The 11,822-nt window shown below is 42.5% G+C and overlaps 1 protein-coding gene across 1 annotated transcript; it reads left to right on the top strand.

Moving 5' to 3' along the window:
* Positions 1 to 418: 418 nt before the first annotated feature.
* asb1 (ankyrin repeat and SOCS box containing 1) lies at positions 419 to 11,557 on the top strand. The gene is made up of 5 exons (XM_028591601.1): positions 419 to 687; positions 1,513 to 1,651; positions 3,786 to 4,088; positions 5,144 to 5,526; positions 10,324 to 11,557. The coding sequence occupies exons 1-5, from the start codon at positions 591 to 593 to the stop codon at positions 10,452 to 10,454; spliced, it is 1,053 nt and encodes a 350-aa protein (XP_028447402.1). The 5' UTR covers positions 419 to 590; the 3' UTR covers positions 10,455 to 11,557.
* The last annotated feature ends 265 nt before the right edge of the window (positions 11,558 to 11,822 follow it).

Here is an 11,822-nt window from a genome sequence, read left to right on the forward strand (position 1 = left end):
ATTTTAGACTACACTAGACTATACTTCATAGTATTTGGACTAGTTTTAGGCCAAATAAATTGACTGAGTAGTTCCACTGAATTTTGGCTTAAAAACAAAATGTTGACCTTCATGTTGGTAAATAATAATACAGTAGGCCTATACAAATAATATCTAAAGTCCATGCATATTTTGTTATATTGACATCAGCATTTCTAAAATCCTGGCTGGGTTCCATGCAATACAGTGTTCATCATTGAAAAAGAGATTATATTATCTATTTAAGTGAATATCTGTAACTAATGTGTATACCTTTTATAAAGCGTTAAAAACAGTTTTCAGTGGCAGTATCCATCATGTGTCCCCTCACTGTTGTCATGGTCGGCTCGGGCATTTAAAGCGACGTTGCCCCTTTAAACCCGTCCAGCTGAGCGCAGTCAGGAAGTTGCGCAGTGAGCTCGCACAGGCGCCGTCATCAACACAGTCACGTTTGTGTGTTATGATGTCTCTTCTCTGATTCAGTCGGCTTTACCGTCACTGTGGGAACCAGCGTCGATCCGCTGCCGAAACAACTAGCTCCAGGTTGACGTTGTGTGTGACATTTCAGAAGCATGGCCGACGGTCCAGAGGCGGATGTTGACGAGCCGCCCAGTATCAATTTCCCTCCGCTCATCACTGTCTCCGATCTGCCCAGTGCCACTGCTGCAGGTAACCATGGCTCAATGATTCATCAGCATGTATCCTGCATGGCCAGGGTGTGGAAGAGGACAGGAAGACAACAATAACCAGGCCCGTAGATAGGTGCTGGGCCAATTATTCGAATCTCTCTCCCCCCTAAAAATAAAAATGATCTAAAAGCACCACTTCTGTGAATGTGTTAACTGGCACAATCTAACGTCTAATGTAACAACAATCCAAGCGATTAACTTTATGCACTCATAGCAACATCTATGACACAGATGTCAACCCAGATGTGGTGTTGTTGAGGATGACTCCTGTCTGTGTAATGAGGTGTGGCTCATCTTCATATGGACTATGACTGGAATGTTTGTTGTCATAGCCTACACATAGTTATAATGATATAAAATGCAAGTTAACACTACAGCCCGGAAAGGTAACACTTTACAATAAGGTACACAAAAAGAAAGTTTGTTTTAAATAGCTTGACTGTGTCAGAGGCTCAGGATTTAGTTCTGACATTTTACAACAATCACTAATTCTTGCCACATTTAGCAGGGACATTTGTACAGTTATGCAACAAAATAATGTGCGGTGAGAAAAGAAAAGCCCTCTGAAATGCAGGGTTCTCAAACATGTGCATTATGCTTGGTGTATTTTCACTATACAGTTCAAAAAAATGAAAACAATTGGAGATCTGTGCTGAAAACAAGCAATTAACTACATAGTATACATTAGCTTATTTAAAATATATGATAGTGCTTTGTAGACAAGGAAAATAGCAATGTCAGTATTTTGCATTGATTACACAACAAGCCATAGTTTGGCAGTTTCTTATCTGTGTGTCCTCACCAGGCCGTAACCTAAAGGAATGGCTCCAGGAGCAGTTCTGCGACAAACCTCTGGAGCAGGATGACATGCGGCTGCACAATGCGGCCTACGTCGGAGACCTGGACACCCTGAGGAACCTGCTGCAGGAAGACAGCTTCAGACGGTGGGAGGGAGGAATACTTAGAATATGAATATAATCATTTGATTGCATTAGTAGAGCACTTTTGTTAACAAAGTGTTTTTTTTATTTTGTTCTTGTAGACGTTTAGAATTGTCTTTGTCCCTCAACGGTCACACTGTGCTGTGTGCTCCATCTTACTACAGAACTGGCAGCTTTTGTCCAGAGTGTTCATGTGTGGAACTAAGTGGTTTGTGGTTTCTGTGCAGTGTGGGTTTATTCGGTAGGATTGCCGAGTGACAGCCTGAGAGACACACATGCTGTACAGAATATGCCCTTACACATCTCTACCGCAAAGCAGTCTTGTGCTGCATTACACACGCCATATCCTGTCCTTATTGCCTTACGGTGCTATAACCAAACACATCCTTTTCTCAGTGTGTGAATCGTGGTTGATAGTTTGTGACTCAAACACTTCACTGGCATTGGGATACTGTCCATACAGGTACTGAAACTTGTCAGAACCAGGATCGACCATTGTACAGTGGTCAGCACTCATTTAACCCCAATCCCACTGTGGTTGTATGCAGCACTCATACTCCACACCCAGCCAACCCATTATTACTGGCTTAGGGCAGTCCATCTCCATTCCATGTGGTTTACAACATGCTGGTATTTCAATAAAACACGTTTTTTACTTCACTGGGTTCTCCCTGCCCTGCCTATCCCAACATGCTGGAGGCAGTAGTGTTGAAAACAGTACATTTTAGCAGGTAGCTGTTGTAAATATTTAATTTGTGATGACCACACAGCAGTGATATTTTTAAGACATTAGTGTTTTTAATGTGGTTTTATGGTCATTGGCCTGCGTTTAGGGCGTACTCACACTTGGCCCAGTTAAATCGTGCCCGAGCACGTTTGACCCCAAAGTCCGGTTCGTTTGACTAGTGTGTCAACCTTGCCCGGGCCCGCTTGAAATGTAAATGGACTGTATTTATATTGCACTTTTCTAGTCTTAAAGGTCCCATGACATGGTACTCTTTCGATGCTTTTATATAGGCCTTAGTGGTCCCCTAATACTGTATCTGAAGTCTCTTTTATATAGGCCTTAGTGGTCCCCTAATACTGTATCTGAAGTCTCTTTTATATAGACCTTAGTGGTCCCCTAATACTGTATCTGAAGTCTCTTTTATATAGACCTTAGAGGTCCCCTAATACTGTATCTGAAGTCTCTTTTATATAGACCATAGTGGTCCCCTAATACTGTATCTAAAGTCTCTTTCTGGAAATTCAGCCTTGGTGCAGAACTACAGCCTCTAGAGCCAGTCCCACAATGAGCTTTCCTTAGGATGAGCCATTTCTTTCTGTCTGTAGCTATTGAGGAGGGGCGGTGGCCTTGACCAACTGCCACTTTGCTCGTTTGAAAGCCATGATGTCTCTCTTTCGTGGGTGGGCCAAATTCTCTGGGTGGGCAAAGCAGAGAAAGGGGAGGTAACCTTGCTCCTTATGACCTCATAAGGAGAAGATTCCAGATCGGCCCATCTGAGCTTTCATTTTCTCAAAGGCAGAGCAGGATACCCAGGGCTCGGTTTAAACCTATCGCCATTTCTAGCCACTGGGGGACCATAGGCAGGCTCGGGGAATGCATATTAATGTTAAAAAATCTCATAAGGTGAAATTGTCATGCCATGGGACCTTTAACGACTACTCAAAGCACTTTTACATAGTACAGGAACTACATGAACCACCAACCTTCCGATTGGCAGACGATCGCTATACCCCCTGAGCCACGGCCACCCCTGCTGTGAAAGAGGTGGGTCAGGGCACAGTTCGGTTGGACTCGGGTTAGGTACACATCAGTGAAATCGCTAAACGTGCCCGGGTCCGGTTCTTCTATTACAGATGAACAGGAATTGTTGTCAGCAAATCCGGCAATGTAATGACGTACTAAGCGTGCCGTGGCCCTGAATGTTTGATTGCAGTGTGTGTGCAGACCAGCGGGGGAGTGGGGAGGGGAGACAATCGCGCTCTGGCACGGTTCAAGGTAACTGGGCCAAGTGTGAGTACGCCCTTATTTTTCCAAAAAATCATCAAGAACCTAAAAGCGAGCGTGACTAATCCAATATGCAGGATTTAAGGATACAACTAATAACCAGTCCCTTCTCTCCCACTGTGCCAGGCGCATCAATGAGAAGTCTGTTTGGTGCTGCGGCTGTCTGCCCTGCACCCCTCTGCGGATCGCAGCCACAGCGGGACATGCTGCTTGCGTGGCCTATCTGATCGCCCAGGGAGCCGAGGTGGACCTGGTTGATGTAAAAGGTCAAACAGCCCTCTACGTAGCTGTGGTGAACGGTCACCTGGACTGCGTCCGGATCCTCCTTGAAGCCGGAGCCGATCCCAACGGGAGTCGCCACCACCGCAGCACCCCGCTGTACCACGCCGCCCGGGTGGGAAGGCTGGACGTACTGCAGGAACTCATCAGGTGAGATTAGGAGAGGATCAGAGTGATTGTCTAAAACCTCTAGAGCTGCAAAGATTAATCGATTCATCGACAACTATTTTGATAATCGATTAATCGGTTTGAGTCATTTTGTCATGAAAAACAAAACAAGAACTTCTCTGATTCCAGCTTCTTAAATGTGAACATTTTCTACTTTCTTCACTCCTGTGCGACAGTAAACTGGATATCTGTGTGTTGCGGGCAAAACAAGACATTTGAGGACATCAGCTTGGGCTGTGGAAAACACTGATAGACATTTCTGTTTTGACATTTTATAGAACAAACAACTAATGGATTGATGGAGAAAATATTCCACAGAATAATTGACTATGAAAATTATCGGTAGTTGCAGCCCCAAAATCCTCCATGCCAAACAAATCCTTCCCTTTTAAAAAAAAAAAAAAGGTATAACAAGTATTGGTTTTATTTTTTGTTTACAGTGGATTGTCGAGAGGTCAGCATTTTTGATCTACTGCTCTGTGATGCAATGTGTTCCACTGATTCAGGCAGCAGTTTGGCTATTTCCTGACAGCGTCTTCCATCTTTCTCAGAATGCACAAAATCAAATCATAGGGTCCCGCTGGTCAACAACAGCAGCCCACATGGGACAGTAGTCACATTGACACGTCAATATTTGACAGGAAAAAACATTCTAAAAAGGAAAAAGTGTCCATTTTACCCACAAAGTTTTGATCTAGACACACGCATAATATTTTGGCAAAATGTGACCCATACATTTCTTGCAAATGCCTTCTCAATTGTTATTTCAGGATAATCTTCAGTGCAATTAACCAATCAGGGCTTACTGGCTGTTCTGTTCTTACTGGTGTTTTACTCTGATTTACTGTGATCTATTGTGCTTTTTATGATTATCAATTTGTTTTAATGTATTTATTTATTTTGCCTGTGTTTGTCTGTGATAAGTGCTATTTAAATAAACTTGACTTACTTTTTTAGTATATATGTATTTTTTTTCGTCAGAGGGCATCAAGATAAAAAAGAAAAGTAAAACTGTATCCATGGTTCCCTCCGTCCAGGTTCAATGCTGATGTAGACATGGACCACCAGCTGGGTCCCCGGCTCCTTTTAAGTGCTCGCACCTTGAACACGCTGGTGGTGTGTCCTCTCTACATCAGCGCCGCCTACCACCACCTGCACTGCTTCAAGCTGCTGCTCCAGGCCGGCGCTCAGCCTGATTTCAACTACACAGGGCCCGTCTGCCAGGAGGCCCTGACCCGCGGCCTGGCCTCCTGCCTGCTGGATGCTGTGCTGCGACACGGATGTGAGGTGGCCTTCATCCGCGCGCTGCTAGACCACGGGGCCAACCCGGCCCTCGTGCCCTTGGACGGGACAGAGCTGGAGGGTCCTAATCGGAGGAAGGTGGATCCGGAGGCGCTCGGGGTCCTCCTGGAGGCGAAGAGTGAGTCAAATCTGTGAATATACAGGCATCAGTGAGGACCTATATTACCAGGGACACACACACACACACACACACACACACACACACACACACACATATCCCTGCCTCTGCTGAATTATTTTTATCCCTGGTGGGGACAAAATGTATCCCCCCCCTCCCTCAAAGTGACCACCAATAGACCATTATATTACAGTATATACCTAAAATAGAAGTTAGCCATTTTAAACCAGGTAAAGTGCTGTAATGTGAACACATAGTGCCATAGAACAATAAAATCTGAGTGGCAGTTGTTGGTTGTATGTTAGCCGCTAGAGAGCTCCGGGACGCCGGCTACCAGCGGCAGTTTTTTAGCCACCAATAGCTGACTCTGAGCCGGGTACAGGCACCTTTCAGGGGCCATGGGAGTTGAGCGTCATGCGGCGATGACAGTTAAAGCAACACCAAAGATTCTTTAGTACCTTAAAATAATGTTTCCAAAAATTGTTTCAGTGGTTCATCAACTCGTAACAGGGTGAACAGCACTTCTGCACTCGCTTTGCAGCTCTCTACCGGCTATAACCACACTATGCAAGTTTGCCAGATCGGATCTTTAGTTTGAATGAGAGATAATGGACACAATTCCGCTTCCAACCTGTAGGGGGACCGAAGAGGAAAAGTTCTTTGGTGTTGCTTTAAGTTTAGGCTCCAAAACAAGGCTGGACTGGGACAAAAAATCGGCCCTGGCATTTTTGGCCCAGGCGGCCCACACCCACCGTGATTGGTCAGACACACTCCCTGCAGACAGTCCTCTTAAAAAATGTGTGCATTCTATGATAGGAGTTGCCTAGTGCCTAATGTGATCGTTTTGGATCCTTCAAGAGGGATCTTAAGACTTAACTGTTGATCTTACACTTAAATAATTCATTCATTCTTAGAGTTATGATTTGTATATTTATGGTATTTTTTATTATTGATTTTTGCGCGCACACACACACACACACACACACACACACACACAGCCTCCCTCCCTTCCTGAGAGTCCCTGTTAATTTGCCTACTCCTTACCACATCGTCATCTACTCTCTCTTCCATCTTTTCCTCACTCGCTCCCCGGGCCCTTTCATGGTCACTCGCCTCCTCCTCGGCTTCTTCCCTGTCATGAAGTTGTGTCTGGTTCTCTGTATAGCCAGCCACCTCTCCTCCTCCTCGGCTTCAGGTAATGCTGATGTTGAAGCAGCTACTACAGCCCCAAACATGTCCGAAATTTTTGAGGAATCCGCCTGTAGATTCTTAATATTTTTCTCCTGTAATTTCTCTGCACCTCCCTTGCACTTTAGTGGTCGTTTGTCCATTATAACGGTGGATGCTAAACTTTCAGCATAACTATTACAGCTCGTGTCTCAGGGCCGGGAGGTGTGGCCATAGTGGGATTCGTAAATTTGCGGCCCGGAGCGGGGAAGGGGGTTCCTGGATTTGATTGGGTCAGGCCAGTGCCAATAAAGAAAATTAACCAATGGGCCGCTGTGAGTTCTTTATGGGCCGGCCCGGCCAAAAAAAAAAAAGGCCTATTTATATCAGCGATTCGGCCCAAAAGTGCGTTGGCCCACCGGGAAAATGCCCGGTATGCCAGATGTCCAGTCCAGCCCTGGCCCAAAACGACTAGTTAGGTTTAGGAAAAAGATCGTGGTTTGGATTAAAACACTCCCGAGGAACGACCACACATTTCCATAGTGAAAGTAATTTTGTTTTTCGCCGCGAAGTGAACTCCGCTCTGCGGCTTGAAAGCGCTGTGTTTTATGTTGACACCATGTTGTGCTATTTCATTTTGAGATTATTTTCCATTGAATATTGAAGTTCATAAATAAGTCTTTTGGCATGCCTGGCACTATATTCATGGTATTGTAAGGAGGATTTAATTCTTGCACGTTTTGTTTAGTTGTGCGTGATCAAAAAAACATCCCCCACCCCTCTGCTTTTTTCATAAATCACACCCTGTATATTACTAGCCAATAGTTCAAGGAATAGTTTTATACAGAGTTAGAGGTAGTCAGGAGATAGTTCAGGAAAAATCCCTGTGTGCACTATTCCAGGCCAATTACTATTAACAAGTTGAAATCATTTTTTTAAACATTTTTAATTGTAGAATGAATGTGTTTTGAGTTTTATTGATTGTGGTCAGTGCTTAATTTGTAAAGTGGGAGGTCCCGGAGGGCAGAAGGGGGGTGGAGCCGGCGACTCAAAACAGGGGTTGGAGGTAATGGAATGAAAAAAATAAAAACTACACTGCCTACGTAGCTTCTCTGACTAAAAAAAACTAAACAACGCTGTGTGTACAGTACAGGCCTAAAGTTTGGACACACCTTCTCATTCAATGCATTTCCTTTTTATTTTCATGACTATTTACATTGCAGATTCTCACTGAAGGCATCAAAACTATGAATGAACACATATGGAATTATGTACTTAACAAAAAAATGTGAAATAACTGAAAACATGTCTTATATTTTAGATTCTTCAAAGTAGCCACCCTTTGCTTTTTTATTAATAAAGGAAAAAATTCCACTAATTAACCCTGACAAAGTACACCTGTGAAGTGAAAACCATTTCAGGTGACTACCTCATGAAGCTCATTGAGAGAACACCAAGGGTTTGCAGAGTTATCAAAAAAAGCAAAGGGTGGCTACTTTGAAGAATCTAAAATATGTTTAAATAAATGTTTTCAGTTATTTCACACTTTTTTGTTAAGTACATACTTCCATATGTGTTCATTCATAGTTTTGATGCCTTCAGTGAGAATCTACAATGCAAATAGTCATGAAAATAAAGGAAACGCATTGAATGAGAAGGTGTGTCCAAACTTTTGGCCTGTACTGTACATCAGGGCAATGTTTATTTTTATTTCAGAACACGCACTGCATCGGTGTGAAATGTAAAAACACTGCAGCAATTATCCATCAGACTATTAAATTAACCAAGAAACCCACCGTGGTCTGCACATTCTTGATCGGCAGAAACGTTTTTTGCTTGTTTGGGATCCGACTGGCCAGCGTATTTGAACAAGTTAAGCAAACTTTGTTGTCTTTTTGACATTTTTCCCCTTTTCATAACAGCAATCTCAACCAGCACAAGCGCTTGTGTCACTAGAAGTCTTACCCTGAAAATTCACCTCAAAACGCATCGAAAATGCAAACACATAAGATTTTTGTGGAACCTCAATGGGGAATAAAGACTAACAAGACAGATAACAACATTGAACACTACACAAACATTTATTTTTTTCATTTAGGAGATACATTTTTCCTGGTGACCAAGGAGGTGCCGGATCCAATAAAAAAGGTTCCGGATCCAACGTTGGAGGTGTCGGAACATGTTCCGCCGTGTTCTGGCTCAAATTATTGATTGTAGTTGCCTCTTAACATCCAATCATTTCTCCTTTGTTCACCATGCAGTATAGAATTCTAACTAATATATACACTTTTTTTAAAGTTTTGCGCAGAGGTCCTTTAGCAAGATGCCTTGGTTGCTTATTTTCCTGGTTGATTCCTGCCAAAAGCAACCTACTTCATTCTATCAACTATTCAACATCAATGGGCCACTCTGCATTTGTTGAACCCACAGGATAATAGTGAGTCCCACTCTGCACCTGTAAAGAGAAAATAATCTCACTGAGTTAATAAATGACTTATGTTGCAACTGTGGTTTAATTAGCATGCACCATTGGTCCTTTCTAAAAAGACATTTTGGCGTGCTACAGTAGACACTGGTGTAAAAATTAACTATGGCTGAATTCTATTGAACAGCTTCAGTTTCAGACCCCTTATATTGTGAATGCTGGCTCACTGTCACACTGTCGTGACCCTTGAATAGATCAGAGATGTTACTAATGTTATTAGTAACACCTTTGCTTTAACGAAATATAAATGTTGTGAAAAAGGCCCATATGGTACATTGACAGAAGTTATTCAAAATAGGACAGCATTTCCAGTGTATTGCCATTTGGTTCAATAAACATAAACTTAGACATTTTCATAGTAAATCTGTTTTCTCAATTTGAGACTAGAGTTGTACCGAGACACCAGTATCGAAAAAGCCTCCAATACTGCTTAAATAGCTGGTAGCGGTATCGGTATTGGCAAGTTTGCGAGTCCATGCCCTGATTCGATACCACATAATTTAGCCCCGAAGAAAATTTATGGCATTAATTCTCTATGTATTTGTTAATGTCTCGTTGTCGGCCGATACTTTGTTTAGGTGCCAGAATCGGTATCAGGAAGGACAAAATGTTATTGAAATATCTCTAGTTGAAACATAACGAGAGTTACGAATGTAACTACGGTGCTGGATGACTGCCAGGGTTTTCAGTCACTCGGAATCTCGTGAACTCGCAAGAAGATTTTGTAGGAATGATCTCGTGCATGACACTGGAAGTTATACCTGAGCCCATGGTCATCCTGAGGTCTGTGGATAGAAGTACTCCACCGGTGAGTGCACGTGATGGAAGACCATATGTATAGCACTGCCTCTGGTGGTCCGTAAGAATGAAATAGAACTGCCTTTACATGCCATAGGTACCTCTTTATGCATGCTAGAATAATACTTATATCCATTGTGTCTCACCATTTGTAGACCGCTCAGACAATAAAAGACTAACAACATGACTGGCCAATAACAATGTAAAAAGGTCCAGATTTAGTTAATTGATTGATCATTTGACAAATAAACTGATCTATAAGCCTGTGATCGGGGTTCACCTGACCCTCCAGTACGGTTCTGCTGCAGCTGCTGAGGAGATCTGCTCTTTGCTTTATCTCTTCCCAGAATTCCCTCGCAGGCTGACACACCTGTGTCGCATCAGGATCCGCAGGGCGATGGGCAAAAATCGCCTAAACCACATACCCTCGTTACCGCTACCACAACCCATCAAGAACTTCCTGCTTCACCAAAACTGACACCCATCCACCTTCTCTTCCTCTACAGAGCTCTTCCAACCCAAACCTTAAAAAAACAACCTCAGCCAATCCCAACACCAATCCCCCAAATAGAGCATTTTGTGGACACAATTTGCTAATTGCTTATTATTTTCTGAAAGTAAACCGTTAATAATATTATTTATTTTTATTTTGAAGTTAACAGTTATGTAATACTCTAATCTTCCTATTACTGTAATAATGTATTGAAGTGCTTCTTAACTTATCATGAAGCCTTAGTACTGACTTGTGGTAACTGTATGTGTAAGTGTTTGCCTTGTGACTTTCCAAATCACTGGCGTGTGTTCCGGTCTTGCTTCAAATAGCACTTTTCATCTTAAGAGCCATAATAAGGATGTCATTTGGTTTGACTTAAACATGCCATGTATTAAATATCCCGTTCAGATGCAGCTCCTTGAATTGCTCATTTATCTGTTTTATGTAAACTTGGATTGTAACCCTTTTACCAACTCTCAGCCAGAGCGAATGTGGCAAAATGTGCAGCATTCCTGTATTCTTAAGTTTAAGTGATCACTTGCATGAAGTGCAAGGATTAAAAAGTGCCCTCTAGATAAGATATGTATTGTAATTCTACTTCTATGATGCATTAAGCACTTTTATTCGTCTTCTATGATGCATTAAGCACTTTTATTCGTCGTTCTGTTTACATTTGCTGCTGGGCATGCCTTAACATTGAGTTTTGGAAAATGGCCTCAATGATTGATCAGACCAGAAAAATTGTAGATTTTTAAGGAAGAAAAATGAACAAAAGCTTAAAATGAGCAATTTAAGGTCCTGGGTCTCAACGGAAACACTGCTTGGAGAAAAGTTTACATTCTGGGTCTAATTACAAATGTACATGTTACTGTCGTGTGAAAAACTTGTACTGTTTAAGCATATTCAACAAAGCTCTCTCTGAATGAAATGTATTCATGTTGAATAGAATAACTTTGTATCTATTGCACAGAAAGCTGCTTTCTCTGCGAGTCTGTTGCGCCTATTGGCTTCTGTGCCTGTCTCTTGCACAGCTTTGTGTCGTTTCTCACACATTGTTACTGGACAACATGAAACGTCAGTGCATGGTTTCTTCTTTGTCTGTCTAAATGTACAATCATTCTATATTCTCTCCTGTATGTTTTGTATCATCTTAAACCTCTCAGAAAGCAGAGCGGGTCTTCAAAAGTACGATCACTTTCCACGCTTCCTGTTCTGTTAGCCATCTCCTTCAGTGAACATGAGAGAATGATTCCCTCTACATTCCTAACGAATCCTTCCAGGATATGTTCTAGTCCAAAATATCTCAGCCAGTGTCATGGACAGAATCTCTGGAGTATAGGTTCGGTTAAATTT

The sequence above is a fragment of the Perca flavescens genome, chromosome 11 (assembly GCF_004354835.1).
Source record: "Perca flavescens isolate YP-PL-M2 chromosome 11, PFLA_1.0, whole genome shotgun sequence".
NCBI lineage: Eukaryota > Metazoa > Chordata > Actinopteri > Perciformes > Percidae > Perca > Perca flavescens.

Coding starts and splice junctions, on each gene's coding strand:
- asb1 (XM_028591601.1), top strand. CDS start 591: ATGGCCGACGGTCCAGAGGCGGATGTTGACGAGCCGCCCAGTATCAAT. Junction 1,652..3,785: donor CAGGAAGACAGCTTCAGACG/GTGGGAGGGAGG, acceptor CCACTGTGCCAG/GCGCATCAATGAGAAGTCTG. Junction 4,089..5,143: donor GTACTGCAGGAACTCATCAG/GTGAGATTAGGA, acceptor CCCTCCGTCCAG/GTTCAATGCTGATGTAGACA.